Below are 24884 nucleotides of genomic sequence, written 5' to 3' on the forward strand. Positions count from 1 at the left end.
AAGTAACAGATAACTCTTTCTCTTTTTTTAAGATTGCTGGCTGTGTTTATTGCAATTTTACTAGTGATCAAAGAACTTTCAAGGAAATGTGCTTATTCAGTTGTCCTCAGCAAGTTTTCCGAAGACAGCTGCAGGAATGGTCTGCTTCTTGATGTCCATTGATGGCTCTTCTCCTGCAGAATCGTCGTCGTCGTCATCATCAAGGTTGATTTCATCCTTGTTTCCGACAGCTTCGGCTGGAGGAGCATCTTTCTTGAGCAGAGCATTGGTGCTTGAAGCGACGAAGCGGATGTTTCCACCCTCGACTTCTTTCGCCTTCTTCGCATGCAACAGGGCTGCTTGCTGTTCCATCATTCTCATGTCGCCATCGCCGTCATCTTCCTCATCAGGAGCGAGATCGGCGATTGTACCAGTCGGTTCAGCATTTTGAGCAAGCATAGCAGCGGCCATGTAATTGACCTGAGTGTTATGAGTAGCTGCGACTTGGCGCTTGACGCGGAGCATTTCGCGAATGGTATCTTCGTTTCCGTGCTCAGTTTCGAACGATTCCCATTTGGACCAAAAGTCCTTGTGAACGTCTGGATTACACAGATTCGCAGCATGGGTGAAAATAGCCCGCGCTCGGTCCGTTTCGCCGAGTTTTCTGATTGAAATGTTAAAAATGACAAAATAAGTAGGAGGATTACCGTTCGAGCTCAGCGTAACGGATACACATTTCCCGGCTTCCATCAGCGTTGAGCTTGTTGATAGCGTCTTCGTAAACTGGTCGACAGGCAGTGATCCCATGCAGTTCCGCCGTCCGCTTGACGTAGATCGTAAAGACCTCGAGTTTCTCATCCTCTTTGACTGAAATAATCAGTAAGAAATTGAATAAGCAGCAGCAGTGTTAACCTTTTTCAATAGATTTTTTGTAGATATCCATCGATCGCTTGACCAACCCATGTTCTTCCTCCAACTTTGCGTAGAGCAAAAAGATCTTCTTCGAGAACTCTGTCGGCATTCCTTGAATACATTGCTCGAACAAATCTCGCGCGCGCTCCAACTTGCTTCCTTTGAAGCGATCGAGGAACTTGACAAGATACGTCTGCCAAATGTCGAAAACATGAGGCCAAGTAAAGAGTTCCACACCTCGCTCGTACGCTAAAATAGACTGTTATTGTCGAGCACAAACTGACAGGGAAGAGAAACTCATGAGAAAGGGAGATGATTCAAGACAAGGGGAAGGGCTTGGTATTTAGCAAAATGTCAGGTTGAGTAAGACGCAAACTCGAGGTCTCAGAGACGATCTGGGTTACTCAGTATCTCTTACCTTTAAAAGACTCCTCGAAATACTGATTTTCTTCCAAGAACAAGGCAAAGTTGAGGATAATCTGCGGCGTTGCAATTTTCAAATCAATTATTCTTTCGTACACTTGCTTTGTGCTGCTGAAGTTGCCAAAACTCTCCTCTAAATCAGCGTACATAGACCAGAGCTTCAAACTTCTGTAGACACGGTTTTGCACGGGCTCGGAATTGTCAAAGTACTTCGCTCGCTTCTTCGGAATTGCGGTGCTTCGTCGCATGAGGCTCAAAGCACCATCGTAGTGCTCTTGACGGAGTTCCATCTCGGCGTATTCGCACCAGACAGCGGCCAAATCGTCCACAGATCGGAACTGCACCTTCGCCGCTTTCTCGAAAATCGTCCGAGCATCGTCGATCTGGTCGTTTTCTTCGTAGAACTTGGCGAACGCGACCCACAACTTGTAAAGCTTGCCGACTGCTTTCATCGGATCGACAGTTTGAAGAGCTTCGGTAAATGTATTGATGCACTGACGAGGTTTTTCTTTGTAAAGCTCGGCTCGCTTAAGCCACTCGTGGACATTGTGGGGGTTTTGGCGAAGAAGAACGGAATTGACCAGGAAGGGTCGTCGCTCAAGGAGGTCTTCGAAACGAGCAAGCTGCATTTCTAGTTCATCTTCATCGGTTACGTCCTGAACATGAAGATAAATTCTGAAGAGAATCTCAACTGATTTACCTGCATAGAGTTAGAAATCAGTTCTTCCTCAAACGCCGCAAACGCATCAAAAATCTGCGTAAAATCTCTAACAGTCTTAACACTCTGAATTCCTTCTTCATAAACATCTCTGGCTTTCTCAAACAACGCCTGTCGGATGTAATAGTCGGCCAAGAGACACCATTGTTCCCCAACTTGATCTGTAAACTTTCTAAAGCCGGAACGAATGATCGCATCGGCGTTCAATCCCTTGATCTCGTCAGGATGTTTTGCGATCAGATCGCAGAGCTCTTGCCACAGCTGGTGCTTCGATTTACCGTTGCGGGAGTTGAAATTGTCGTCGTTCACGATGTCTCAGATTGGCATGAAAATGACTATTTCAAGGTGTAGAAAATTTAACAGATGTCGCACTTTTTGATAGTTTAAAATTCGGGTACTGGTACACAGAGTTATAGTCATGTTTTTTTACTCAAAAATATTGATACGATTAAAATGAAACTGCACACTTAAAAGCTCTGAGTTAACAAGAACCGCCTATTCAGAATAAAGATAGTAGATAAATGATCTTCTTTTGAAATTATCTCATCCCAGTGCCTGAAAGATATCTCGCAGCTTCATCCATTCGATCGTTCTTGAGCAGGTAGTCAATAAATTCCTCAATGCATTCGGGCGAGAGCTTCACAAATCGTCTGAAGCATCTAACCGCGGTTTCGGTGATGTCATGTCTTTTCAAGAATTTAATGTAGACCATCCAGATTCGATTGTGCTGAGTCACGGGGAGCGCTCGAAGAGCCCTGTCAAATGTTCGTCGAGTTCTAGTGACGTATTCTTGTCGCATTAACCACTCGCCGTAGTCGATCCAGATTCGAGGCATTTTGTGCATGAAGACCAGGGCGCGCTCGTGAGCGTTATTTGCGTCTTCATACGAGGGATGCTGGATGGAAAGGCCTGAAAAGGTGATGAAAAAGGGCTGAAACGAACGATGATTTTACCCTTGCATTGTCTTCTTCGTTCGCGGAGATACTTGTACCAGAGCTTGTATGATCCAGGAAGTTGCTTCAAAGCTCGCTAAAAAATTGAAAAATTCAGGTAAAGAAATAGATTTCCGGATCAAAATTTTCACCTCGTAAATCATGTTCAATCCTTCAAAACCTCCATCCTGCTTGTGCTCAATGTACCGGAGCCAGGTCTGGACGGAGTGTGGATTTCGCTGACACTCCTCTTCGTACACAAAATCATCATCTGAAATGTCTATCGACACCATTCTAAAACGACGAAAGTTAAAGCCTTCGTTTCACTTTTTCGTTCTCTCGGAGGAATTTTGAAGGAATGAACAGCGCGGCAATTTTATTGGCTCGCGCGAAAAAATAGGAAATCCCTCCAAAGTGAATAATTGACCAGAAAGTCCACTGGTTCTTTTGTGTTGCTTGTACTTCCATGCCTGTATCAAAATGTACCAAAATCATGAGATGAAACTTTCATTTTTGTGAGAAACTGATAATTTTCGAGAACATCAATCATCAATAAGCATTTTCTTTTCTAGGAACAACTGGTCAAGTCTAGGAGTCTGCAAATGCACCAATTCTGAAAGTAAATCAGTCTATTAGACTGTAGCTGAGAAAAAGTATGATCTAGAAGCGCAAAATTGTACTAAATTTTCTTCTAGATAGAAACTGTACTGAGTACCGGTACTAGTGGTAATTACTTTAATTCCAAGAGAGCTGTTTTTTGGTAAGAATCGAACCATTTTTTTCAATTTTATGTCATATGGGTCCTATCGGCTAATCAAATCGCTTTATCCACCTCAATAGGTCTTAACAGCGTGGCAAATTTTCGGATCAATAGTCCGCTCCCCTGGAAGTCCCCATTCAACTTTTTTTTTAATTCAAATTCAAAAATTGGGAATTCGTTCTTTTTGAATTCGAGCCAAAATTAACAGAGAAGTAAATCGCGAATATAAGAGACAAGTGAAAAAAGCCACATTCCACTGATTACGTAAGCCTATCAAACAATCAAATACTGTCGACAAGATCAAACATAAGAGAAAGCAAACACAAGCATAAAAATTGCGAGAGAAAGCAAAAACAAGTCATTCTCACACAGGCGGAGCCGTTGTGACTTGGGCTGAGGCTGAAAAAGGGCCGAGTCATTCGACCGTTTAAAACGGCCCGAACTCGCGAAATGGTCTTATCATTCTTTCAGAGATAGAAAAAATAACGTAAACGTGAGTCATAAACAACCCTAAGACCCCATTTTATTGGTGATTGCCGGAGGAGTGGGAAGTTTTTCGAGACCACCAACGCAGCTCCGGACCAATGATATCTACTCTCTCTTTTGACAGCTACCCTAAACCTACCGTTTCACGTGCGAATAATAAGAGATATATTTTCAGAGAAAAAAAATCGGACTGAAAGAATGGACAAGGGAAATCGCAGGGGGCGAGGCCGCGCCGCTAGAATTCAGCGCGATGATATTGGTAAGCAAAAATCTAAAATGCCAAGTTTTTAATCTTTTCAGACGTTCAGTCCCTGTCTTCGCAAATGACGGATCTTGATGTCCGCTCAGAGTACGATGCTCCACCCAGATCATCAGGTCGAGGACGAGGAAGAGGAGCGCGAATGACTGAGTCTTCGACAATCGATACAATGACCAGCAGCGAAAGCGCCAGCTACCAGAAACGTTCGTCGAGCAGTGGCAACCACACACCACAAGACAGCACTTCTGGCTCTAGAGAAAGTGGAAAAACCATGAAATCTACGGACAGCGAAGGGACGGAAAAAGGCTATCTGCGAGAGCAGAAAAGAGGAATGCAGGTGCTGGAAATGGTCCCAAAGAATGCTGGAGGAACTAAAGGTGCGAGAATCCAAGTCGCTTCGAATTACTATAAAACGAGCATCGCCCATCAGTAAGTCAACAGCAACAGAATCAAGTCATTTACCTAATTTTAGGCAGTTGAAGCTGTTTGAATACCGCTTCGAAAGTGGATACGAAAAAGACAAGAACGAACATGGGAAGAAAGTAAGCCTCGAAGAATCGATGGCTTTCTTCAGCGAGTGGCTCAAAGTCGTCGAAGGAAATTCACCACCCGGCTCGTCATCTTCCAGCTCGAGTTCAAGCGATCATACAGTTCCTCCTCGCTGCTATTTCGACGGCCGAAATAAGGTTTATTCTTTCGAATACATAAGCGATGGAGAAACGATGGTTCCCTTCCGCTGGCAGAAACACAGAGGCGAATTTGCGGCGAAATTGACCTGCACGAACGACCTTTCGCAAATCTGGGAACTCTCCATGCATCGCCTCGAGAAGGGCGTAGCGATCGACCCGATCATCATGCACGTGAAAGAAACCATCATCAAGCACAAATTTGCGCTCGGCCACATCAAAGTCGGCAGCACCTACTACCCAGAACTTACGGAAGCGAATTACAACTCGATTCCAAAATTCGATATCGCACCGGGAAAAATCGCCTGGAAAGGCCTGAACGTCACGGTGAAAAACACAATGGGCGGACTTTCAATTCAAGCAAAAACGAAAGCCGCGGTCTTTTACAAGCCATGTCACGTTCTGGACTTTATTGCAGATATGACACAAGAAGTGCATGTGGACAGGGAAGACGTCTGGGCGAATCCGCGATTCTTCAACACAGCTCTTACAGCGCTCAAAGGTCTCCTGATCAACATCAAATCCCCAGCTGGAATGAGAACCCGAAAAGTAATGGACATTTCTCGAGAGAACGCGGTGATGTTGCGCTTCAAAGTTCGTCACGACGATGGATCAGAATACAGCCAAAACGTGGCCGATTACTACAGAAACAAGTACGGTCCGCTTCGATTTCCAAAACTACCGTGCATCAACACTGCTGGCAAAAACGCCCGGCCAGAGTACTATCCCATTGAGTTCTGCCACATCATGGGCCGTCAACCTGTCAAGGGAAAGCTTGCTGATCGCGAAGTGGCGGCTATGATCAAGTTTTCTTCCCAACCGGCGCCTGACACATTTAGAGAAATTGGCAACGCGATGAACGAGAAACGAGCGCTCTTCGAACAAGACTTCAAAATCGCCGGATTAAAGGTCGACGAGAAAATGGTGCGAACCGACGCCCGAGTTTTAGATGCGCCAGAGCTTCATTACGGAAATGGCACTGCTCAAATTCGTAATGGAAGCTGGAACCCGCTCTGCTTCGTAAAACCGGCCCAGGCAAAGAGATGGACGGCCATGTACATGAATGTCCAGCACTTCAACCCGACGAACAAGATCTGGGATTTCTCCGAACTGCTTCGCAGAAATGCCGCTGAGCTTGGAATGCGCGACTTCGGGCACTGCGACCATGTCAATAGTGTCAACCCCGGCGACATCTACGATTACCTAAACTGGGCGAAAGGCGAAGGATACGACTTCGTTCTATGCGTAATCGACAAGAAATTCTCCGAGTATTATTCGAAGATCAAAGCATATGCGGAGAGAACTTTTGATTTGCTCACCCAGTGCTTGGTGCTGAAAAATCTCGAGCGCGCGAACGGCCAGCTCTGCAAAATGCTCCTGGCGAAGATCAACGCCAAGTTGGGCGGTTACTCCTGTTACGTCGACCTAAAACTCGCCGTTGAACCCGAAAGCCAGAGGCTTTTCGAGGTGCCGGTGATGATTCAAGCCCTGGACATCAACAAGCCCCAAATGGATGGTGTCACAATCGCCACTCTTGCTTCGAGCTTTGACGAAAACGCCACTTCCTTCAACATGGTGGCTAGGACGACCTCGGAGCCGAACTTCGCCACGAAGTTGGAAGAAATGGAATCCGCCGCGCTCGTCAATTTTTACAAGCTCACCCGTGAAAAGCCCCAAGCCATCATTTTCTTCCGCCCGGGAGTCAACGAAGCCGACATGGCGCAAGTCATGACGCTCGAGGTGAAAGCGATTCAAAATGCTTGCAGGGAACTTGAAGATGATTACTGGTAATTCTTTAGAATGACTTAAGTCATTTTAAGCCCCTGTTCTTATCAATTCTTTAGCCCGAAAATAACGTACATCGTTGCGTCGAAGATGCACAACACCCGATTTGGATCAATGAATCCCGATCTACAAATCGGGAAAGGAAAGAATCTCCCAGCTGGTACCGTCGTCGATACTGAAATCACGAGCAGTGACAAGTTCGACTTCTACCTTCAATCCTCCATGGGCATTCAGGTATTTCCCTACCGATTTCTCCCTAAAATTAACTCTCTTCCCAGGGCACGAGCATCCCGACCCACTACTACTTCCTGTACGATGAGAACAAGCTCAACGCTGATTCAGCCCAGGTAATCATTTACAAAGGACATAGTCTATGTCAGTGATATTGTCACATAGTGTCGCTTTTTTCGATCGTGATTCCTCCATGATTTCAACCCTCTAACCTTAAATTTCTAGGGTCTGTGCTACTACCTCTGCCACGGATTCGCGCGCTGTAACCGAACGATTTCCATGCCAAACGCGATGAAATACGCCCAGCTCGCTTCTGCCCGCGCTCGGAACTGGTGCAAAGAAGTTCCAGCTGCCAACCCGGTAAGTTTTCTTTCGCTCTTATATATATTTGATTTATCGCTGCTTCGCTTTTTAAATTTAAATGCTTTTATGTTTTAGTACATTTTAAACACTAAGCATCCTGGCTATAAGGAATTGAAGGTTTGTATTTTGATGAAAAAGTAGTTTGAATCAAAACTAAAAAAACTGATGGTGATTCATGGTGAAAACAAGAAATTTATTAATAAAGGAAAATAGCGCATATTAATTTAAATTTTAATTCCATCCAGCTTTATTTATCCCGCTTCGCAAATAATCTCATCCCCTTTTACTAAACTAAATGAAATTCTAGCGCGAGTACGAAGAAAGAATCGACAACATGCTCGATACCAAATACCTCATCGACAGAAACGGGAACAAGCCCGAGAAGAAGCAGAAGTCCACCCTCTACCAGAGTTGCTTCTTCTTTTAGACCTATCTCACCCCACTCTCTCTCTCTGTATACAATTCTATCTATATCTGTTCACTGCAAATTTTTCGTAAAATCAGTGCCAACCCCTAAATATAAAAATCATTTCAAACCAAAAACCTTCAACCTCTTTTCATTTCACTTTTTCACTTTTTGCACTAACAGGTTTTTTTTTATACTGCTGCAAAATGGTGGAGCACTTTTGACTACCTTAAACTCAACATTTTTTAGTTCTCTCTTTTGTGTCATGTAGAGAAAGGTCTGTAGTGTGTTAAATAAGCTTTTGGTGCCATCGACATCACTGGTGGTGGAGCAATGACGTCATGAATCCGGAATTTCCGACTGGTCGTGGGGGACTTAATAAAATTGAAAAATGCTTACAGTCTATAGATATGCAATTTCATCACTTAGGGGTGTTCCTTAGATCAATATTAAACATTCTTGACATGTTTGGAGCAAACACCAGTGTTGGTGGTGGAGTAATGACGTCATCAAGATTTTTTCCTATGATTTTAGTGTATTTTTGACCACCTGGTTACTCCACCACCAGTTATGGTGTTGACACCAAAAGCTTAATTAACATACTACAGACCCTCCCCAACTTGGAGCAAAAGAGAGAATTGAAATATCTCGACTCTAACACCTCCAAAAACGCTCCACCAATTTGGAGCAGAATAAAAAAAAACCTGTTACTACAGTCTATCGCCCGAGGGGCGAATTCTCTCTTCGTATTGATCTTTTTTCTCAGTGAGTCACTATTAGTAGCCCTTCCCGCCCCAGTCGAGAGGTAGAGCTGAAGTAGGAGGCTACGGAAAAATAGAACAGTGCCTTTTTCTCACTATTTCAGTGCTTTTTTTCTTTCAAAAACTATCAAAAATTTCAGAGATTCGAAATTCTGTTCCCCTGAATCTGAAATTTTGCCGTCTATTTTCACTGGTGCAAAGAAAAAAAAAACGATAAAACAATTGCAGCATTTTTACAAGTCACAATTTCAGACAGTTATTATCGTCCATCTTCAATTTGAGCCCTTCTGGAAGTCGAAAACTTCAATTCACAGAAAAACACTTCTGAAAAACAAGGTACACGTCCCTGGGGTCGCATTTTTTCTAGCTTTTCCCCCGATCTTCGAAAAAAAAGAGACACAGTTATATTTGTACAGAGTATTCACGCATACTGCCCAGAAATTTATACAGTCACTGTCCGACAAAGCTGTAAATAACAGTATTACTGTACCCATTTTTTGATACACCACGATTCTGGCATCGAAAAAACCTTTTCTGAAATTCGACATTTTACTGTCTGTTTCCCAGATTTTTCGCCTGAAATTTTGCCTGAAAAAGATTTTTTCTGATCAAAAAAGTTTCTGTATGAAAAACTTAAAATATACTACCAGAAAAAACACATACTCACCCGGTCGGAAAATATGAAATCGAAATATGAATTAAAATATATCTTCTTTCTTTATCGAAAGAAGATTCAAAAAGGTAACTTTCCCTGTACCATGTTATTTCTGCTACATGGAAGTTATTACGAATTCATTTATCTCCAGTTAGTTTTATCGCTTAATTTGGCTCTCAAGGAATTCTTGATAAGAATCAAGTTGAAAGCCAAATTGATAGGAATTCTTTGAGGGCCAAAATTAGGGGTCAGGAAATTCAAGGTCGAAAAAGAGCAAAAGAGAGAACTCACAAGTAACATCAATGTTCAAGGGCGTCTTTTAAAAACAAGAAAGGAAGATGAGCGCTGTCGAAAATGGAAACAATCTTAAGGAACGTTGAACCAGTTTTTAAATGATAACTTATTATTGATAAGATAACTACCAGTTATTAAATATGAATAGATGTTAGTTTGAGTAGACTGAGCCAAGAGAAATGCCGAATTATCATAAGCCCATCAAGTAATTATGGAAGATGAAGTGAAAATATCTGCAGATGTCCTTACTTTTTAAATTATAGATTTAACATAATTTCGAGAACTGCAATATTCAAACGCGCACATTGGAACAATCAATCATATTAAGTTTCCATCCTTGTGTCTATGTATCATTATGCTTATATAAGCGTAGTGTATAAATAATCAGTCCCAGCAAGTAATCCCCAGTCTCGAAGCTTCGAAACATTTATAACGAACTTTTCTCAATTTGCAAAAGCGAGAGCGTGGCATGGAAGACTTTGGCACGACCGGAGCTCCTCAACTTTACACCCAAGACGGTCCTCCTGATGCGAAGCGGCCGATGAACGACCTTTTCGGCGGCGAAAATTTGACGACTGAGGAATACCCCGTGCCGGATGCAATGGTTGGGCTGATCATTGGTCGTGGCGGAGATCAAATTACGAAGATCCAAGCCGATTCCGGTTGCCGCGTCGCTGTGGTGCCACAGAGTACTGGTGGAACTACCAGACCTTGCACAGTGAGTATGAATTCATTACGCCATTTTCAACGCCCCTAGCTCACTGGGAACCCCGAACAAATCGCAGCGGCGAAGAAAATGCTCCAAGACATCATCGCTCGCGGATCGGTGAAAGAAGGAGAGAGCTACAACGGACATCCAGCACCGTCGGCCAACGAATTGATGAATCAAAATGTCGCTGCTACCGCGTCAATCGATGGAAACGTCATGGTATGTTTCTAGAACTCTTTTATTGCGCTAATTACTTTATTTTATTTTGACAGATTTTTCTCTATTCTCAAGGTTAGTGTTTCATTTTTCGGAACTGGGCGTAAAATAATGACTCACCAAGATAAATCATCAAAATCAATTCATTGTTTTCAGGAAGAGATTATCATCCCACACGATAAGTGTGGAATAGTCATCGGCAAAAGTGGCAATACTTTGAGAAATCTCCGTTCCCAATTTGGCTGCTCTGTCAATTTGGATTCTACCGTCAATACTGGCGATCCTAAGCCGCTTAGAATTGCTGGTCCTCCAGAAAAGGTACATTTTCCAACGGGTGAAAGGCTCTAAAGATGTTCTAGGTGAATTTGGTTGTCGCTGAGGTGCATAAAATGATGGCTGCAAAGGAAAACATCACTCATACAAAAGTCCCCGATGGACAGGACCAAGTTACTTTCATGATTCCAAAAGTGTCAGTTGGAGTTGTCATCGGAAAAGCTGGAGAGACTATCAACAGAATTCAAGAGCAAACGCAGGTACTTGTCTCTCTTCTTTATAATCGCTTAACCTCTTTAGACGCGTATTCAATTTGTCCCTGATGATCCAAAGATTCTCGAGCGAGGGTGCTACATTATAGGACCGAAAGAGGGATGTCTCCAAGCGCAGAAAGAAGTCCTCGAAGTCGTGCGAAAGAAGATGGAAGAGGTTGAAGGAAGCAAGCAGCCAATGCCAAAGGTACGGTTCTAGAACTTCTCCTCCGACTAACTTGGATTTTAGCTGGTATTCGACGGCAAAAGATACGTAAAACAAGACGCAATGAACAGCCACCACGCTGGAGGAGGAGAACAGCAAGTCGACTACCCCGTCCCGGCCAGTCGAGCCGGAGTCGTCATCGGCAAAGGTGGCGAGACCATCAACAGCATCAAAGAAAAGACCGGCGCGTTTGTTCAAATCAACAAGAATCCACCCGCCGAGCACCCAGACTGGAAATACTTCACTATCCGCGGCAACTCGCAGCAAATCGCTCATGCTCAAAAACTCATTCAAGAAAAGGTCGGCGGTCCTGCTCCGCCTGGCGCTGCCATCGCCAACAACTCTTCTGGAACCGGTTATTCTTACACTGGACAAAACAGCTACGGAAGCAGCAACGGAGGTGGACAGCAACAGGATTACAGTGCTGCTTGGGCGCAGTACTACGCTCAGGTAGAAATAAGAGATCCTCTTCCTTGATTTCAATATTGTTTAGCTCGCTCAGCAGCAACAGCAATCAGCTCCAGCAGCAGCTGCTGCTCCCGCGGCTAGTGGCCAACCTGATTATTCAAAAGCGTGGGAAGAGTACTTCAGAAAGACAGGGCAAACGCCCCAGAGCTACCAGGCTAGCTTAGCTGCTCAGCAACAACAGCCAGCGGCTCCAGCCGCTGCTGCTGCTCCAGCTACATCCGCAGCGGTAAGTTACTTTCATAAATTTCACGTAATAGATATAAACAAGATAGGTATGGGAACATCCGTCTTTTTCGCATATTTCTTAATACTCTTGTAATCTTAACTGGTATTCAGCCGGCTTCTGGTGGCAACCAGGATTACTCTGCGCAATGGGCCGAATACTACCGTAAACTCGCAGAGTACCAAAAGTCTCAAGGAAATTAATAAGAACAACAAAAGAATCAGAACCCTTCGTCACAGCGTGTGGCTATCACCTTTCCTTCTCTTTCTTTCGTCCCCAACTTTAAAAAGATCCAGTCGAGCCTGTTTTTCCCTGTTTCTCTACATTACATCTTTCCCACACTGTATATTGTCTCCTGAGTTTAAATAATATATTATTTCTGCTAGCAAATTAAGCTAGAATCATGCCAACTTATAAGAAGATCAAAGTTTAGGAAAAATATTGAACGAATTTCATTTTTGAATTCATATTTTGTACTGCCATTATAAAGAAATAACTTTTCTCCTGTCAAACAACGACAAAAATAAACATAGCTCCAAATTTATACGAAATTTCTACCAAATATTGCAGGAAAAATTGAGATGTAAATCGTTCAAGAACCACAGTTTACCGCGGGTTCACCGCTTGGTTAAATACCGGTATATAAGATGTTGAATTCCAGAATGAAATTCATCCCTCGAAAATATTTTCACGAAAATGTACGAGTGGAAGTAGTAGAAACGCTTCCAGACGAAATGGACGGTGAAAATATAAATTATCACGGGACGCATTTGTGGGCGAGCGCAGTAGTTCTATCCGCAGTGGTTCAAAAGCTAGGCATCTGTCGCGATAAGAAAGTGCTTGAACTTGGCTGCGGCTGTGGCCTGCCAGGGCTAGTGGCAGCGCAAGAAGCTGAGTTGGTCGTTTTTACGGATGGGTTTGAATCTGGCTTGCTTTCCGCCCAGAAAGCGTTGGAAATTAACCAGACAGTGGCGAAGACAGAAGTGAAGAGACTCAAATGGGGTGATAAGGAGGTCTTGCAAAACATGAATCGCATCGATATTGTCTTGGTAGCTGATTGTTTGTACCCAGATGTCTCCAGCTGGAATGATTTTTTTCTAACAGTGGTTGAGATTTTAAAGAAAAACGAAAGTTCCAAATGTCTTCTCGGTACTAACTCAAAATTCATCAGTTTTGAACCCATTGTTCTAGCATTTCATAAACGAAGCACATCGGTCCAGCTTGACCCCTTCTTTGCATACTGGAAGCTCAATGCACGAGTGCTGCCTCTTAGCCACTTTGAGCTGGATTTAGAGGATGATATTGGCGGCACAAGACTTCCAGGAAACAACACTGGATCGATCATCATCTATGAGATCACTTCTTCTCTTCTTCAAACTTGAACAAATTCGCATCAGAAATCAAATCTTGCTGGCATCTTTATTTCTTCTAAGAATGGTCGAATCTTTGGTCAAAAGCTTTGCTCTTGGAACATCAGCCACAGTAGCTGCTGTAGCTTTTCTCGGCTATGCAATCTATCAAAATCGAAGAGTCTGGTAAGAGAGAAAAAATCAATCAACAGTTCGAGCTGATATTTAGCCATCTCCGCGCGGCCCTGGCACTGAAAAAATACCGCGATGCGCATTTAAAAAAACCTTTCGAAATCGAAACGCTCTTTTTCCCAGATAAAAGAATTATTTGCTGGAACTTATTATTTTCGAAGTGCAGGTGGGCAGTTCAAAATATTTTCATTTTTCATCGATTTCAGAGACGATAGCTGCTCATACTGCCACGATCGAGATGCGCCATTGGCTCGGGTACGTGTACTTAGACGTGACAAGCTTATTTTAGCAAGATCCAAAAAAATTAAAATGATTTTTTCTAGCTCGTACGAACTATTCAAAATGCCAAGAGAACCATTGACCTGGCTCTTTTTGAAATAACTTCAGAAGAACTTACACAAGCGATTTTGGACAAATTGAAAGAAGGAGTCAGAGGTACTTTTGTATTCTTAAACTCTAGTAATCGACAAGAATGGGGACTTGATTATCATCTATATCTTGTTTTTTTAATTCAGATGAGTCTCCTGAAACTGTAGTTTCATTTTATTTTACAAATTAACAAGCTCTTCTGCGGATATTTATTCGGGGTAGCAACCGTAAGATGCCGCCAGAGAGCATCATATCTTAGCGGGAGATCATTTGGTTCGGTTTTTATCAAGTTTAGAATCATGGTGATCCTCATCGGTCGTTACTTAGTTAGCACCACTTACCTATGAATATTTTTCTCTGCATGTATTCACACATTTCCAGTTCGACTGATAATTGACAGCGAGTACATGATGACGACTGGTTCAAAGCTTGGAAAGATCACCTCTGCAGGATGCGAGTTCATCCACGACCACACGCACGGGCTGTTTCATCACAAGTTCGCGATCATAGACTCGCAACTTGTGATCTCTGGCTCAATGAACTGGACTCGCCAGGCGGCTATCGGAAACTATGAAAATGTTTTATTGATCAAAGACAAAAATACAGCGAGCGAGTTTGAGACTGAATACGAAAAGATGTGGAAAGAGATTACACAGAGGCTTAAATCAGCAACTGGTAATTAATCCTCTTTTTCAGCCTCCTTCCTAATTGACGTTTTCAGAAAAGCTGCCAGACCAAGCCGGAGATTGGTGAAGAAAGAGAATAGAGAAGCTGTACTGCCAAACAAAACTGCCGAAAGAATCAAAAGATAATGTCACTGAATTACTCTTCTTAGAATGCCTTGCTCGCAAGAAGAAGCAGATCGAAGATTAGCCGCTTATTTCAGCAAGCTTGATCCTTTATCAGCCGGTATTCTGAGCGAAATCGAGCAAGTAAAGCAAGCTTACACGAGAGAAAAGTGGAATAAGCTCTCGACAAAGCAACAAGAAGACATTATCGACGGACATTTTGTTCCCGAAAATGTTAGACGAATGTATCGAAAGAACAGTAGAGCTCGTTCTCCCCCAACAGGTCGGACAAAAATGATTTTTCTGAGATTCTCAAGCAAAATTTTCAGAGGGAATTTATCCTCAGCGACAGATAACCACCGGCCAGGGCTTTTACGGGAAGAAAAATAATATCCAAGACGGGTTTTCAGCTCCTTTTCATTGGGAAACTCAAAGTCAAATCAATGAATTTTACATTTTGGACGATGATCAACAAACTAGCGGTACTCTTTAACCCATTTCTTCCAATTTAATGCCTCTCGTTCAGCAAAACCATCACTTATCAAATCAGCCAAGGACAACTCCGACTTCATGGGGAAAATCAATGCGCAGCTAGAAACAGCAGCTTCCACCAAGGGGTTCGTCCAAGAAACGAAAAGTGCAACGAGCACTCCCTCGTCTTCCAGGCCGAAGAAACTCGCCCCTCCTCCTCCTTCCCGTGAAACTCCTCCGTCTTCAGCTAAAAGTTCTAACAAGCCCTCTACAACTTCACCTCCTCGTCGAGCAAAGCCTCCACCACCACCTCGAGCACCTTCAACGCGTCGAATCAGCGACGTTTCTGAAATTTCATCCTCTTTGACGCCTTCCACGCCGACTCCACCTCCATCCCGACTTGACTTCAACAACAACGGTATGATAAATCCCGCTTTTCTAGGCGACTGTACCTCTTCACTTGATTCTCACTCTGTCAACTCGCTAAATGCAACCATCGACCTATGAAAAAAAAATCCTCATCTTCAATCCGTTTTCTTTCAAATAAATAACTAAACGCGTATCGATTCTATTTGATTCCAAGGAACCAGTTCTGAATAAATAATTCCAGTCCCGACGATCAAGGATAAGCCTAAAGCGCCCCTACCTGAAGTGAAAGAAATCACGAGGCAACAAAAAGAAGAGAGCCCTAGCAGTATTCCGAAGCAGGAAGATTCTGAGCCCGAGAGTCAGAACTTCTCGGATACGGAAGAGTTAATCAAGACGAAGAAAGAAGAGTACAACTTTTTGCTCAATTGGTGAAATCGGAATCGATGGCTCGCCAGGCTCGTTTTTCATATTTTTTATAAACGATTCTGTTAAATTATTGATGAAAAACTGAGAAAAGGACGTGATAACCCGCGCCGTTCTTCTTCACTGTTTAATGCTCGTTGTTATTTCAAAGTTTATTTATTTTTACTTAATTTTTTATCGTGGAATGTAGCCTCCACTTATGTGCCTTCCCCTCGAACTCATCTCCGAATATATCATTTAAAACTGTATGATTCTGCGCTCTTGATTCTACCAAACAACTTTCCTCATGCACTGATCTTTCAACCCCCACTTTCAATTAACAATTTCTTCTGATTATTTCTTTTCGATTTTTGCTTTTGTCATTTTTCCCTTTTATTCCTATGTTCGTTTCTAGAATACCCTAAATCATTCCAATATTGTTATTTGATCTTTTATAAACCGTTCAGTTAGGCAAAAATGACCGGTCGAAAGCGCACAAACTCTGAAACTGAAAACGGCGATAATAACGAAACAAAGAAGCCAAGAGTCCAAAAAAGTTTGGAAGCTCCCTTTTCCTTCGAAACTGAGCGACTGGAAAATTTCGTCCGAATTGGCAGAGAAGAGGCACTTGCTGGAACAGCGAGCCGCCCAGTCAGGGTCTACTGTGATGGAATTTATGACATGTTTCATGCAGGTAAGTTTTTCTTCTTTGTATCGCATAAAAATTGCTTTAGGACATGCCCGACAACTCAAGCAAGCAAAAGAAGCCTTCCCAAACGTCTACTTAATGGTTGGCGTCGTCTCAGACGCTGTCACCCACAAATTCAAGGGCAGGACCGTCATGACCGACACAGAACGCTACGAGGCCATCCGGCACTGCAAGTACGCGGATGAGGTCGTCCAGAATGCGCCCTGGATCATTGATCAAGAGTTTTTGGACGAAAACCAAATTGATTTCGTTGCGCATGACGATGAGCCGTACACGATTGGCTCTGCTGAAGACGCATATGGATTCGTCAAGAAAGCTGGCATGTTTCTTGCGACTCAGAGAACTCCGGGAATCTCTACATCAGGTTAGTCATTTTAAAATGATTGAGCGTCTAATCTCTTTCTAAGACATCATCTGCCGGATTGTTAAAGACTACGACGTCTACGTCCGACGAAATCTCCGCCGAGGATACAAACGAAAAGATCTCAACGTTGGAAAACTTCATGAAACCCGAATCAAAGTCACTGATTTTGTTGACGACTGTAAACAACAATTGACTGGTAAGAAAGTTGTTTCGGATCTTGATTTAACCATAGTTTAGAAACACGCGCATCACTGACCGATTTGGTGGACGAGAAGTCTGCTAGAATCAACGAGTTTCTTCGCAAGTGGTTCACTCCTATCAGGTTCGTTTCTCACTAGAGCTGTTTCTAACAGAGATAAATCAGTGAGGTGATTTCTAATGCAATCAGTCCTTCTCAAACTCCGCCTCAAACAACCGAGGACAGCGAAGACGAAGAGACCCCTGCAGATCTTCCTGGTGCTCCTCTGGTAAATAACCGCCACTAAGATTAATCTTTTCACTTGCTTTTTTAGGATACGTCGACTGAAATCCACTGATGAAAAATGAGCTTCATCGTACTCTTCGCATTCTCTAGGATTATTATTTTCGCGCTGAATTCTGTTTTTGAGTCTATCGCAAATCTTTGCAAAATTTTGCGAGTATCATCACTCCCGTTTCTATTTTTACCTGCTTCAGCCTTCATTTACCTCTTCAATTACTATTTTCTTCAATTTCGTTCAAAGATAATGTTCCAAATTTCCAATAAATTATTTATTTATTTCCCGATCTCCTCAGAATGTCAGACAGTGTCAATTCTGAAACGGTGACTTTAAAAGTGGGTGATTTGGAACTCGAGGTTCCCAAAAGCAAGACGATTTGTCCGGCTCAGCGGTGGCATTTGAATCCCTCTGAGTTCGCTCACAGGCTGATTGTCGGTCATGGGTTGAGCCACGGGGTTGCTGGAGAGCTTGAGAAGGAGATAAGACGAGTTTCCGATCAGCTGTACTTTGAGAAGTACGCTGAGGATGAGGTTCTAGAGCAATTTGATATGGACGAGCTTGACGATCTTTTGGAAGACTTCGAGGAATCGAGAAAAACGCCGAGTAAGCAGAAGAAAAAGATCGATATCTTCGACCAGGGCCGATACAACATCATGGAGAAACTCGTCAACTCCGAGGCGGTTACTCACGTGATCGAGTTGGAACAACGGATGCGGAATCAGCGTAAAATCATCGTAAAGAATCGAGGAATTTCGATCCAGAAGATGATTGAGCGGCATCAAAAAGAACTCGGCGAGTCCTCTGTCGATGCGACGATAAAACGTCATCTCGATGATCGGGAACGCATTGAGTCGCACTTTCGGGATGAAATCCAGATTCTAGAGCAGAAACAACGCGCCGAGTTCATCTTTAATGCCGAGCGATTGATCAAAGAAGCTGCTCGTGGAAATTTGAAACCCAAAGATGTTACAGAAGGCGACTGGGTCGAAGTACCAGAAAATCACATTCCTCCAAATCAAGAGTCATTCACTGTGAACCTGGGAAATCAGCTGAAGCTCACGCAAAACTTGAGATTAGTTCAATGCAATCTTGCAGAAGAAATAAAACCGCCAAGGAATTCAAAAACAGCAAGACTGGAGAGTTTGTTTAATTTGTTTGCTGGAAGGCCTTCTGGGATCGTTTTTCCTGTCACAAATACCTCCATCCGTAAGTACAGTATATTGTCTGCATTACTGACTAATGATCGTCCTTGAAGGGTACATCGATGAGCAGTTCGACGAAGTCCGCCGAAGCTGCATCGAAAACACGGATTTTCTATTCCCTTCTATTGACGAACAGCTAATCCTCGCTGCCGATAAAGTTGACTCTTTCCCAGAGGATTTTCCAATCATCACTCGTCACTCGAACCTTTCTGCCTCGGCTCACGTGTTGTTCCATCTATATGTCGGAAAACTGCACACGGAAAAGTCGGTTGAATCGAGACATCCGACTTTTAAAGCACTCAGATTGGCCATAAAAGAAGCATTCAAGGTGATCGACCCATTTGATTTCCATGTATTTATGCATTCCTAGGCGGATTTGGCTTCGTTAATGATTCCCCTGCTTCTAACAAACACGATGCATGAAACTATGACAGCTCCTTGGTGCCTTAGACGAGCGGAAATTGTCATGAAGTGCATCAAAGGTCAATATTTCGTCAAAGATTTTTTGATAACCTGGCCTTATCTTAAGGATATCTGATCGAATTCCCTCTTACTCGCTGCACGGTCCACTTCACCGTGCCGATGGGCATCGATAGCGTCGTTTTCAAGCGCATCAGAGACCTCATCCCGGAAAATTTCCGCCTAACAGTAGCCTTGAACATCTAAAAAATCACGACCACAACCACTAGCACCCGTCCTCCTTCAAGTTCTTCATCAATACCTTTTCTTTTATATTTATGTAACTGTTACTGATAAAACTGTGCAATTTCTCATCCAAGATTTTTCATAAAAACAATACTCAAAAAATTCAAACGTCCTGGATTTATTCTTTGAGCTGAGATACAGGGACTCTTACTCAGTGAATGTGTTGCCTTATTTTTGTTGGCGGTAGGGTTCAATCTTTCAGTACTCGTTGTTCTTAGCGCTAGTGTAGAGAGTGAAGTCTTTTCGGCCAGACATTTTTTTATTAATAGATGGGATCTAAACTCAGGTTCAAAAAGGAGAACATATAGAATGACGAAGATCGAATTTTTCAAAAAGACGAGTATCTGGTGGGTCTTGCCGATCAGTTTCGGAATGAGCTTGCTCGGCTGGTGCGTTTACGAGCCATCTTCAGTGCCCCACAAAGAGCTCGGAATCCTAGGCAAGCTGACCAGGGAGCTCGTTGACAACTACCCTGTTCTATTGCAAGTCACGTGGTATGCCGCTGTTGCCGCGCATGTTGGCGAGGCTATTTATGCGTATAAACTTGCATCCAAAATGGTAAAAGACCAGTTTCTCGGGTTGGAGATGATGAGTTTTTATAGAACATCAAGGAACAATTCTGCAAGGCCTGGTTCGTCCAAACTCTATTTTTTGGCTACGCATCGCTCATGCATCTCAAAGAATTCGAGGGCGAGCAAATCAAATCAAAATGACTATTACGTGTAGAAAATAATCAAACCACTTCTGTAACTTCCACAAACTAGACCAATGCCTAATACTGTTCGTAACCCATCTTTGAGTTTCCCCTCTTCAGAGAAATGTCACGTGACGAGACGAAGAGTATACTCGAGCGTCCCCTGAGCAAGGGGAATCAGGAGTTCAGCCTCAGTCTGTACACACTTCTTTTCGCTGAAATGGTCAGATATTGCCAGGATCGAGCGAACTCGCTAGACGATGTGGCAGATATGCTCGCAGAAATGGGCAAAGATGTCGGATGGAGGAGTATTGACTTGCTATATCACAGAGAAAAGGTACCCTTGCCTGTTTCAAAGCTTTTCTAAAATTTGCACCAAGAAAAACAAGCGCGATAACAAAATTTTGGACATCTTGCTATTCATCAAAAAGACATTGTGGACGAAACTGTTTGGCAAGGTACTCAAAGGAATCTTTCCTGACGTTATTTCATATTTCAGGAAGCTGATAAACTTGAACAAGCAGCTGACGACCCTAGAAACTATTACGTAATCGAGAAAGAGCCAATTATTTGTAAATATATCTCAAATCCAAAAGGTAAGAAAATTGGTCTAGAATCTCTGTTAATCCGTCATTTAGATAAATCCTCGCTGAACTGCGCCGCTTTTGCTGGTGGAGTCATTGAGGCTACTCTCTGTGCCGGCGGATTCCCCTGCAAAGTAACGACGCATTGGCATAAAGGCACTACCTTCATGATCCAATTCGACGAGTCCGTCGTCAATCGAGAAAAAGCATGATTTCCACCCCTTATTTATCTATTTTCTACTCTTTGATCTGTCATAAAACTATTTCCACGCTCTTCTTCAGCCTCGAATCTTTTTGTTACTGTAAGTCTGTAACTATGAACTGCCTTTAAAGTTGTGTAATCATTCATTCCGCAGATTTTTTTTAAATACAGGCTCTATAGAATGCTGTTTTATTCATTTTTCAAATCGCTGGTTGGCAAGGAAGTCACTGTCGAGCTCAAAAACGATCTGGCAATCACAGGCACGCTTCACTCAGTCGACCAGTACTTGAACATCAAGTTGAACGATATCTTCGTCACTGAGCAAGGTTCCCCTTTCTTCCTCCAAATCATGTCTTTATCTACCCTTTTCAGACAAATACCCGCACCTGCTTTCTGTGAAAAACTGCTTCATCCGCGGCTCCGTGGTGCGCTACGTCCGTCTCCCCGCCGAGGAAATCGACCACCAACTGCTCCAAGACACGGCGAGAAAAGAAGCCGAATCGAACCGCACCAACCCGACGGCTTAAAATAAATTTTAGTTCAATTTTTTTGATTATTTTTCATTCAAACACAATGTTGGATTATTGTGTTGTTACTGCCCTTACTCTCTACTCTAGCTCTCTTTTTCTCAGCTCTCTGTTTTCTGACGAGTTTGCAAAATTAAAAAATCTATTGAACTACTTCTTCTTTTCATCCCTTTTTTTGTTATAGAAAGAGATGGATAGATTATTGCAACTTGGACGTGGTGGACCCGGCATGGGTGCTGCTGGTCAAGGTAACGGGAAACCGTTTTTACTATGATTACAATATATTTTTAGAAGCCACGCAGTACGATACAGCCGAGCAGATTCACATTTCCAGTTTGGCGCTGCTCAAAATGATGAAACACGGCCGAGCGGGAGTTCCCTTCGAAGTCATGGGACTCATGCTTGGCGAGTTCGTCGATGACTACACCGTCAGGTACACACATTGGCTTCTTTCGCCTTAATTTACTGCGAATTAGAGTTGCAGATGTCTTTGCCATGCCGCAGTCCGGAACAGGAGTGTCTGTCGAAGCCGTAGACCCAGTTTTCCAGGCGAAAATGTTGGATATGCTGAAGCAAACTGGTCGACCCGAGATGGTTGTTGGGTGGTATCACTCTCACCCCGGCTTTGGTTGTTGGTTATCAGGTGTTGACGTCAATACTCAACAATCTTTCGAAGCTCTCAGCGAGCGAGCAGGTATGAAACCACAAGATCGTTTCTCATAATAATTTATGCCAAAATTAGTCGCTGTCGTCATTGATCCAATTCAATCTGTCAAGGGAAAAGTCGTCATCGACGCTTTCCGAACAATCTCCACCCAGAGTATCATGCTCGGCCTTGAGCCTCGCCAGACAACTTCCAACCTTGGTCATCTCCAAAAGCCATCAATCCAAGGTATAAAAGACTAGGATCAAGAAACTAATCATGATTCTAGCGCTGATCCATGGTCTGAACAGAAACTATTACTCAATGCCTATCGTTTACAGAAAAAATGAACATGAACAGCAGATGTTGATGAATTTGCATAAATCTAAGGTGAGCCTTCTTCTAGGTCAGTCAATAACAGAAATTCTCTAAGTGGCAAGATTCGCTCAAAATCGAGCCATTCGACAAGTGCAAAGAGCGAAATACCGAATCCATCAAAGCAATGGTGAAACTTGCGAAAAACTACAAAAAGTACATCGACGACGAGTCCAAATTGACCAAAGAAGAGCTCGACATCCGCAACTATGGCAAGATCGACCCGAAGCGACATCTGGAGGAGCAGTCCGAGGTCCTCAATGGCGAAAATATTGTGCAATGTCTCTCCGCCATGCTGTCCACAATCGTGTTCCAATAGTTTTATTCTAATTTCAATTGAATTGCATCAAAAATGCCTGTTACGGATAGTCCTTTACATTTACATTGTTTTTTCTTTCAACTGCTGGCAACAACACATGTGTTTTGATCTTCTTTCTTCTTTACATAAAATATCACATAAGCTCACGAATAATCTTGTAATGAGTTCAAAACATCCAATATCACAGGTCACACGGGTTGTAGAAAGAAAATATATTGACTTTTAGAACGCGCAAGTAATTCAAAATCAGTTTTAAGATAAGAAAAAGAATGCGTTCCCAGCTGATTCAGGTCTTGAAACAAACCGTGAAGACGTCACAGAAATTCAACGATTACAATTTCCGAAGCTACTTCGTGAGAAAATACTCGGCTGAGCTTGCTGCGGTAGAGAGTAACGAGGGGATGACGGTTAGCCAGGAACTTTTGGAGCAGGCGCAGAGGTATAAAAGGAGCCAACCAGTACTCGTCATTTATCTTCTTTTTCTTTCAGAGACCTAGCCCTGATTGAGCGACAAACCGTCGTCCAGGGACTTTACAATATTGAACCGACAGTTGTTGAAGTCCAAAAATAAGCAAAATGCTTTAATTTTATTTACTGCTTGACTGATACTCCTCCTGATCACTGATTCTATCTTACTTACAAGTTATAACTAACCCTGAGTTTTACGATTTTGAAATTTAAGGAGCATGACGTACAACGCGGAGGGCACTGTAAGTGTGGAATCAGAAATGTGTAATGTGGATTTGGATACCTCACGTACGCCTTCGCCGACGACAGAGGCAGGCAAGGGCTCGGCCAAGTTGCGCTAAAATCACTCGCTAAACGAGGCGTCTGACCAATACCCCAATGACAGAGAATAAACTTGACTACTCGGCGGAGCTTAACGTCCAGGTTCTACAACTCACCGATCAGATCAGAAGATTGCAGACAATCATCAGGTTCGCTTTGAAACGAAAACAAGTGAAGCGTAAATTTTTGAATTTCAGAGATATTCAAAGCACCAGATCTGACTTTGTATTCTCCGCTGATCGGCTAATTCGTCTTGTTGTCGAAGAAGGGCTCAATCAACTTCCTTACAAGGTAAAGACAAACGAGTCAGTTTTTTCTTTCGCTAATTTCATCACTGTGAATAACTGATATCAAGGAGAAAACCCTTCCTAGTAGGAACTTCCTACAAGATTGATACCAATAAAAGTGTAACTTTTTATGCCATATTTTGAATATTCTTTCGTAGGAAACGACGGTTGTGACGCCAAATGGAGTCGAATACAAAGGACTGGCTTTTCAAAAGGGCTCTTGTGGAGTGTCAATTATCCGATCCGGCGAAGCGATGGAGCAAGGCTTGCGCGACTGCTGCAGATCCATAAGAATTGGCAAGATTCTCATACAGGTAGCGCAATGACATGACATTTTATGCAATTGCTTTTGTTTGAGCGGTAATTAACGTCGAACTTTAGACAGATGAAGATACTCGCAAGGCGCAAGTGTATTATGCCAAAGTTCCGCCAGATGTTGAAAAGCGCACCGTTTTGTTGATGTATCCTATTCTAACTCATGGATTAACAGTCATTGAAGCTGTCAAAGGGAAAGGTCCTCCATCCTAATTCCGAAACACACAGAAATCTGAGCATCATTGTTGACCTAAACAAGTCCTTTTGGAACATAACGTTCAGCTGGAAAATATAATCCTTTTGACGCTCTTCGCTACTCCTTGTGGAATCCGAGCAATCAACAAGGCCTATCCGGAGATAAGAATCAACACCAGTGAAATTCATCCAACGCCGCCACTTCATTTCTGCAAAAAATACTTCGGCACCGACTAAATTTAAGTGTTCTTAATTTGCCGATACCAAGAATATGACACATTTTTACTGTGTCCTATTCTTTCATTTAACTAGCCATATTATACCAATTTCCTAACTCTTCATAATTCCGGACTTTCGGAAGCCTTAGTAAACTAAGAAAACGCGCACTTGAGAATCACGTTAGTGAATCACTAGAAATTCAATGAACTGCACTGCTATTTATCTAAAAATATATTTTGAAGTGAACCTTTCTTTCTGTCTGCCTAAAAGCCATTCATTGTCAAACGCCCTTGTCTAAAGCGGGGACATCAATAATTCAA

The 24884-nt window shown here is 42.9% G+C and overlaps 13 protein-coding genes across 17 annotated transcripts; 12 read left to right on the plus strand and 1 right to left on the minus strand.

Moving 5' to 3' along the window:
• Window positions 1-16: 16 nt before the first annotated feature.
• LOC145703302 (pre-mRNA-splicing factor SYF1-like) lies at window positions 17-3279 on the minus strand. The gene is made up of 8 exons (XM_081780642.1): window positions 3117-3279; window positions 2986-3061; window positions 2588-2941; window positions 2015-2346; window positions 1310-1970; window positions 892-1140; window positions 687-846; window positions 17-643 (listed from the first exon to the last, which is right to left on the minus strand). The coding sequence occupies exons 1-8, from the start codon at window positions 3255-3257 to the stop codon at window positions 97-99; spliced, it is 2520 nt and encodes an 839-aa protein (XP_081636768.1). The 5' UTR covers window positions 3258-3279; the 3' UTR covers window positions 17-96.
• Window positions 3280-3836: 557 nt separating this feature from the next.
• On the plus strand, window positions 3837-8658 carry LOC145704748 (protein argonaute-4-like). 2 transcript variants are annotated; one of them, XM_081782217.1, is made up of 8 exons: window positions 3837-3988; window positions 4386-4469; window positions 4511-4898; window positions 4942-6942; window positions 7000-7174; window positions 7219-7287; window positions 7397-7531; window positions 7842-8658. In XM_081782217.1, the coding sequence occupies exons 2-8, from the start codon at window positions 4409-4411 to the stop codon at window positions 7959-7961; spliced, it is 2949 nt and encodes a 982-aa protein (XP_081638343.1). In that variant the 5' UTR covers window positions 3837-3988; window positions 4386-4408; the 3' UTR covers window positions 7962-8658. The 2 variants fall into 2 exon arrangements, with proteins under 2 accessions (XP_081638343.1, XP_081638344.1); XM_081782218.1 differs by lacking the exon at window positions 3837-3988 and adding an exon at window positions 4039-4217.
• A 258-nt stretch (window positions 8659-8916) lies between these two features.
• LOC145704749 (far upstream element-binding protein 1-like) lies at window positions 8917-12554 on the plus strand. 2 transcript variants are annotated; one of them, XM_081782219.1, is made up of 10 exons: window positions 8917-9037; window positions 9668-9731; window positions 10112-10368; window positions 10408-10578; window positions 10732-10893; window positions 10935-11108; window positions 11149-11307; window positions 11350-11775; window positions 11819-12019; window positions 12130-12554. In XM_081782219.1, the coding sequence occupies exons 2-10, from the start codon at window positions 9695-9697 to the stop codon at window positions 12217-12219; spliced, it is 1677 nt and encodes a 558-aa protein (XP_081638345.1). In that variant the 5' UTR covers window positions 8917-9037; window positions 9668-9694; the 3' UTR covers window positions 12220-12554. The 2 variants fall into 2 exon arrangements, with proteins under 2 accessions (XP_081638345.1, XP_081638346.1); XM_081782220.1 differs by lacking the exon at window positions 8917-9037 and adding an exon at window positions 9364-9442.
• A 126-nt stretch (window positions 12555-12680) lies between these two features.
• LOC145704753 (mitochondrial cardiolipin hydrolase-like) lies at window positions 12681-14774 on the plus strand. Of its 2 annotated transcripts, XM_081782224.1 has the most exons (6): window positions 13399-13551; window positions 13595-13723; window positions 13764-13812; window positions 13881-13992; window positions 14308-14601; window positions 14648-14774. In XM_081782224.1, the coding sequence occupies exons 1-6, from the start codon at window positions 13451-13453 to the stop codon at window positions 14677-14679; spliced, it is 717 nt and encodes a 238-aa protein (XP_081638350.1). In that variant the 5' UTR covers window positions 13399-13450; the 3' UTR covers window positions 14680-14774. The 2 variants fall into 2 exon arrangements, 1 of the variants encoding a protein (XP_081638350.1); XR_014134493.1 differs by lacking the exons at window positions 13764-13812; window positions 13881-13992; window positions 14308-14601; window positions 14648-14774 and adding an exon at window positions 12681-13165 and having other exon boundaries at window positions 13208-13551.
• LOC145704751 (uncharacterized) lies at window positions 14724-16391 on the plus strand. The gene is made up of 5 exons (XM_081782221.1): window positions 14724-14997; window positions 15044-15196; window positions 15241-15603; window positions 15796-16009; window positions 16072-16391. Exons 1-4 carry the CDS (start codon window positions 14763-14765, stop codon window positions 15984-15986), a joined length of 942 nt encoding a protein of 313 aa, XP_081638347.1. The 5' UTR covers window positions 14724-14762; the 3' UTR covers window positions 15987-16009; window positions 16072-16391.
• Window positions 16392-16433: 42 nt separating this feature from the next.
• On the plus strand, window positions 16434-17794 carry LOC145704752 (choline-phosphate cytidylyltransferase A-like). Its single transcript, XM_081782222.1, has 6 exons — window positions 16434-16650; window positions 16691-17029; window positions 17073-17225; window positions 17267-17351; window positions 17394-17496; window positions 17542-17794. The coding sequence occupies exons 1-6, from the start codon at window positions 16434-16436 to the stop codon at window positions 17563-17565; spliced, it is 921 nt and encodes a 306-aa protein (XP_081638348.1). The 3' UTR covers window positions 17566-17794.
• A 12-nt stretch (window positions 17795-17806) lies between these two features.
• On the plus strand, window positions 17807-19535 carry LOC145704754 (ferry endosomal RAB5 effector complex subunit 3-like). Its single transcript, XM_081782225.1, has 4 exons — window positions 17807-18714; window positions 18764-19038; window positions 19081-19192; window positions 19240-19535. Exons 1-4 carry the CDS (start codon window positions 18057-18059, stop codon window positions 19374-19376), a joined length of 1182 nt encoding a protein of 393 aa, XP_081638351.1. The 5' UTR covers window positions 17807-18056; the 3' UTR covers window positions 19377-19535.
• Window positions 19536-19592: 57 nt separating this feature from the next.
• On the plus strand, window positions 19593-20203 carry LOC145704755 (transmembrane protein 254-like). The gene is made up of 2 exons (XM_081782226.1): window positions 19593-19973; window positions 20018-20203. Exons 1-2 carry the CDS (start codon window positions 19725-19727, stop codon window positions 20126-20128), a joined length of 360 nt encoding a protein of 119 aa, XP_081638352.1. The 5' UTR covers window positions 19593-19724; the 3' UTR covers window positions 20129-20203.
• Window positions 20204-20232: 29 nt separating this feature from the next.
• On the plus strand, window positions 20233-21041 carry LOC145703619 (trafficking protein particle complex subunit 5-like). The gene is made up of 4 exons (XM_081781001.1): window positions 20233-20446; window positions 20490-20567; window positions 20609-20705; window positions 20748-21041. Exons 1-4 carry the CDS (start codon window positions 20234-20236, stop codon window positions 20903-20905), a joined length of 546 nt encoding a protein of 181 aa, XP_081637127.1. The 5' UTR covers window position 20233; the 3' UTR covers window positions 20906-21041.
• Window positions 21042-21054: 13 nt separating this feature from the next.
• On the plus strand, window positions 21055-21575 carry LOC145703622 (U6 snRNA-associated Sm-like protein LSm2). Its single transcript, XM_081781003.1, has 2 exons — window positions 21055-21221; window positions 21268-21575. The coding sequence occupies exons 1-2, from the start codon at window positions 21077-21079 to the stop codon at window positions 21420-21422; spliced, it is 300 nt and encodes a 99-aa protein (XP_081637129.1). The 5' UTR covers window positions 21055-21076; the 3' UTR covers window positions 21423-21575.
• On the plus strand, window positions 21548-22912 carry LOC145703617 (ubiquitin C-terminal hydrolase PSMD14-like). Its single transcript, XM_081780998.1, has 6 exons — window positions 21548-21670; window positions 21714-21855; window positions 21899-22116; window positions 22165-22314; window positions 22355-22455; window positions 22499-22912. Exons 1-6 carry the CDS (start codon window positions 21613-21615, stop codon window positions 22757-22759), a joined length of 930 nt encoding a protein of 309 aa, XP_081637124.1. The 5' UTR covers window positions 21548-21612; the 3' UTR covers window positions 22760-22912.
• A 79-nt stretch (window positions 22913-22991) lies between these two features.
• Window positions 22992-23418, plus strand: LOC145703624 (uncharacterized). Its single transcript, XM_081781004.1, has 2 exons — window positions 22992-23198; window positions 23249-23418. Exons 1-2 carry the CDS (start codon window positions 23029-23031, stop codon window positions 23328-23330), a joined length of 252 nt encoding a protein of 83 aa, XP_081637130.1. The 5' UTR covers window positions 22992-23028; the 3' UTR covers window positions 23331-23418.
• LOC145703618 (uracil phosphoribosyltransferase homolog) lies at window positions 23411-24815 on the plus strand. 2 transcript variants are annotated; one of them, XM_081780999.1, is made up of 6 exons: window positions 23411-23542; window positions 23613-23697; window positions 23746-23839; window positions 23994-24149; window positions 24217-24340; window positions 24407-24815. In XM_081780999.1, exons 1-6 carry the CDS (start codon window positions 23446-23448, stop codon window positions 24580-24582), a joined length of 732 nt encoding a protein of 243 aa, XP_081637125.1. In that variant the 5' UTR covers window positions 23411-23445; the 3' UTR covers window positions 24583-24815. The 2 variants fall into 2 exon arrangements, with proteins under 2 accessions (XP_081637125.1, XP_081637126.1); XM_081781000.1 differs by having other exon boundaries at window positions 24217-24334; window positions 24401-24815.
• The last annotated feature ends 69 nt before the right edge of the window (window positions 24816-24884 follow it).

This window comes from Oikopleura dioica, chromosome PAR, assembly GCF_907165135.1.
Source record: "Oikopleura dioica chromosome PAR, OKI2018_I68_1.0, whole genome shotgun sequence".
Lineage (NCBI taxonomy): Eukaryota > Metazoa > Chordata > Appendicularia > Copelata > Oikopleuridae > Oikopleura > Oikopleura dioica.

Excerpts from the sequence above, each read along its gene's own strand:
- LOC145703302 (XM_081780642.1), bottom strand. The coding sequence starts at position 3,257 with ATGGTGTCGATAGACATTTCAGATGATGATTTTGTGTACGAAGAGGAG. Across the intron at positions 2,942-2,985 it reads ACGAAGAAGACAATGCAAGG|GCCTTTCCATCCAGCATCCC; the intron begins GTAAAATCATCG and ends TCACCTTTTCAG. Across the intron at positions 847-891 it reads CAAAAAATCTATTGAAAAAG|TCAAAGAGGATGAGAAACTC; the intron begins GTTAACACTGCT and ends TGATTATTTCAG.
- LOC145704748 (XM_081782217.1), top strand. The coding sequence starts at position 4,409 with ATGGACAAGGGAAATCGCAGGGGGCGAGGCCGCGCCGCTAGAATTCAG. Across the intron at positions 7,288-7,396 it reads TCAACGCTGATTCAGCCCAG|GGTCTGTGCTACTACCTCTG; the intron begins GTAATCATTTAC and ends TTAAATTTCTAG. Across the intron at positions 7,532-7,841 it reads AAGTTCCAGCTGCCAACCCG|CGCGAGTACGAAGAAAGAAT; the intron begins GTAAGTTTTCTT and ends ATGAAATTCTAG.
- LOC145704749 (XM_081782219.1), top strand. The coding sequence starts at position 9,695 with ATGAGCGCTGTCGAAAATGGAAACAATCTTAAGGAAC. Across the intron at positions 10,579-10,731 it reads CAATCGATGGAAACGTCATG|GAAGAGATTATCATCCCACA; the intron begins GTATGTTTCTAG and ends CATTGTTTTCAG. Across the intron at positions 10,894-10,934 it reads TTGCTGGTCCTCCAGAAAAG|GTGAATTTGGTTGTCGCTGA; the intron begins GTACATTTTCCA and ends AAGATGTTCTAG.
- LOC145704753 (XM_081782224.1), top strand. The coding sequence starts at position 13,451 with ATGGTCGAATCTTTGGTCAAAAGCTTTGCTCTTGGAACATCAGCCACA. Across the intron at positions 13,813-13,880 it reads GAGATGCGCCATTGGCTCGG|CTCGTACGAACTATTCAAAA; the intron begins GTACGTGTACTT and ends GATTTTTTCTAG. Across the intron at positions 13,993-14,307 it reads ATTGAAAGAAGGAGTCAGAG|TTCGACTGATAATTGACAGC; the intron begins GTACTTTTGTAT and ends ACACATTTCCAG.
- LOC145704751 (XM_081782221.1), top strand. The coding sequence starts at position 14,763 with ATGCCTTGCTCGCAAGAAGAAGCAGATCGAAGATTAGCCGCTTATTTC. Across the intron at positions 14,998-15,043 it reads AGCTCGTTCTCCCCCAACAG|AGGGAATTTATCCTCAGCGA; the intron begins GTCGGACAAAAA and ends CAAAATTTTCAG. Across the intron at positions 15,604-15,795 it reads ACTTGACTTCAACAACAACG|TCCCGACGATCAAGGATAAG; the intron begins GTATGATAAATC and ends AAATAATTCCAG.
- LOC145704752 (XM_081782222.1), top strand. The coding sequence starts at position 16,434 with ATGACCGGTCGAAAGCGCACAAACTCTGAAACTGAAAACGGCGATAAT. Across the intron at positions 16,651-16,690 it reads TTATGACATGTTTCATGCAG|GACATGCCCGACAACTCAAG; the intron begins GTAAGTTTTTCT and ends AAATTGCTTTAG. Across the intron at positions 17,352-17,393 it reads AAGTGGTTCACTCCTATCAG|TGAGGTGATTTCTAATGCAA; the intron begins GTTCGTTTCTCA and ends GAGATAAATCAG.
- LOC145704754 (XM_081782225.1), top strand. The coding sequence starts at position 18,057 with ATGGACGAGCTTGACGATCTTTTGGAAGACTTCGAGGAATCGAGAAAA. Across the intron at positions 18,715-18,763 it reads TGTCACAAATACCTCCATCC|GGTACATCGATGAGCAGTTC; the intron begins GTAAGTACAGTA and ends TCGTCCTTGAAG. Across the intron at positions 19,193-19,239 it reads TGTCATGAAGTGCATCAAAG|GATATCTGATCGAATTCCCT; the intron begins GTCAATATTTCG and ends CCTTATCTTAAG.
- LOC145704755 (XM_081782226.1), top strand. The coding sequence starts at position 19,725 with ATGACGAAGATCGAATTTTTCAAAAAGACGAGTATCTGGTGGGTCTTG. Across the intron at positions 19,974-20,017 it reads ATAAACTTGCATCCAAAATG|AACATCAAGGAACAATTCTG; the intron begins GTAAAAGACCAG and ends GAGTTTTTATAG.
- LOC145703619 (XM_081781001.1), top strand. The coding sequence starts at position 20,234 with ATGTCACGTGACGAGACGAAGAGTATACTCGAGCGTCCCCTGAGCAAG. Across the intron at positions 20,568-20,608 it reads GGACGAAACTGTTTGGCAAG|GAAGCTGATAAACTTGAACA; the intron begins GTACTCAAAGGA and ends TTCATATTTCAG. Across the intron at positions 20,706-20,747 it reads ATATATCTCAAATCCAAAAG|ATAAATCCTCGCTGAACTGC; the intron begins GTAAGAAAATTG and ends TCCGTCATTTAG.
- LOC145703622 (XM_081781003.1), top strand. The coding sequence starts at position 21,077 with ATGCTGTTTTATTCATTTTTCAAATCGCTGGTTGGCAAGGAAGTCACT. Across the intron at positions 21,222-21,267 it reads TATCTTCGTCACTGAGCAAG|ACAAATACCCGCACCTGCTT; the intron begins GTTCCCCTTTCT and ends TACCCTTTTCAG.
- LOC145703617 (XM_081780998.1), top strand. The coding sequence starts at position 21,613 with ATGGATAGATTATTGCAACTTGGACGTGGTGGACCCGGCATGGGTGCT. Across the intron at positions 21,856-21,898 it reads GTCGATGACTACACCGTCAG|AGTTGCAGATGTCTTTGCCA; the intron begins GTACACACATTG and ends ACTGCGAATTAG. Across the intron at positions 22,456-22,498 it reads TGAATTTGCATAAATCTAAG|TGGCAAGATTCGCTCAAAAT; the intron begins GTGAGCCTTCTT and ends AAATTCTCTAAG.
- LOC145703624 (XM_081781004.1), top strand. The coding sequence starts at position 23,029 with ATGCGTTCCCAGCTGATTCAGGTCTTGAAACAAACCGTGAAGACGTCA. Across the intron at positions 23,199-23,248 it reads CTTTTGGAGCAGGCGCAGAG|AGACCTAGCCCTGATTGAGC; the intron begins GTATAAAAGGAG and ends TTTTTCTTTCAG.
- LOC145703618 (XM_081780999.1), top strand. The coding sequence starts at position 23,446 with ATGACGTACAACGCGGAGGGCACTGTAAGTGTGGAATCAGAAATGTGT. Across the intron at positions 24,150-24,216 it reads TTGGCAAGATTCTCATACAG|ACAGATGAAGATACTCGCAA; the intron begins GTAGCGCAATGA and ends GTCGAACTTTAG. Across the intron at positions 24,341-24,406 it reads AACAGTCATTGAAGCTGTCA|AAGTCCTTTTGGAACATAAC; the intron begins AAGGGAAAGGTC and ends GTTGACCTAAAC.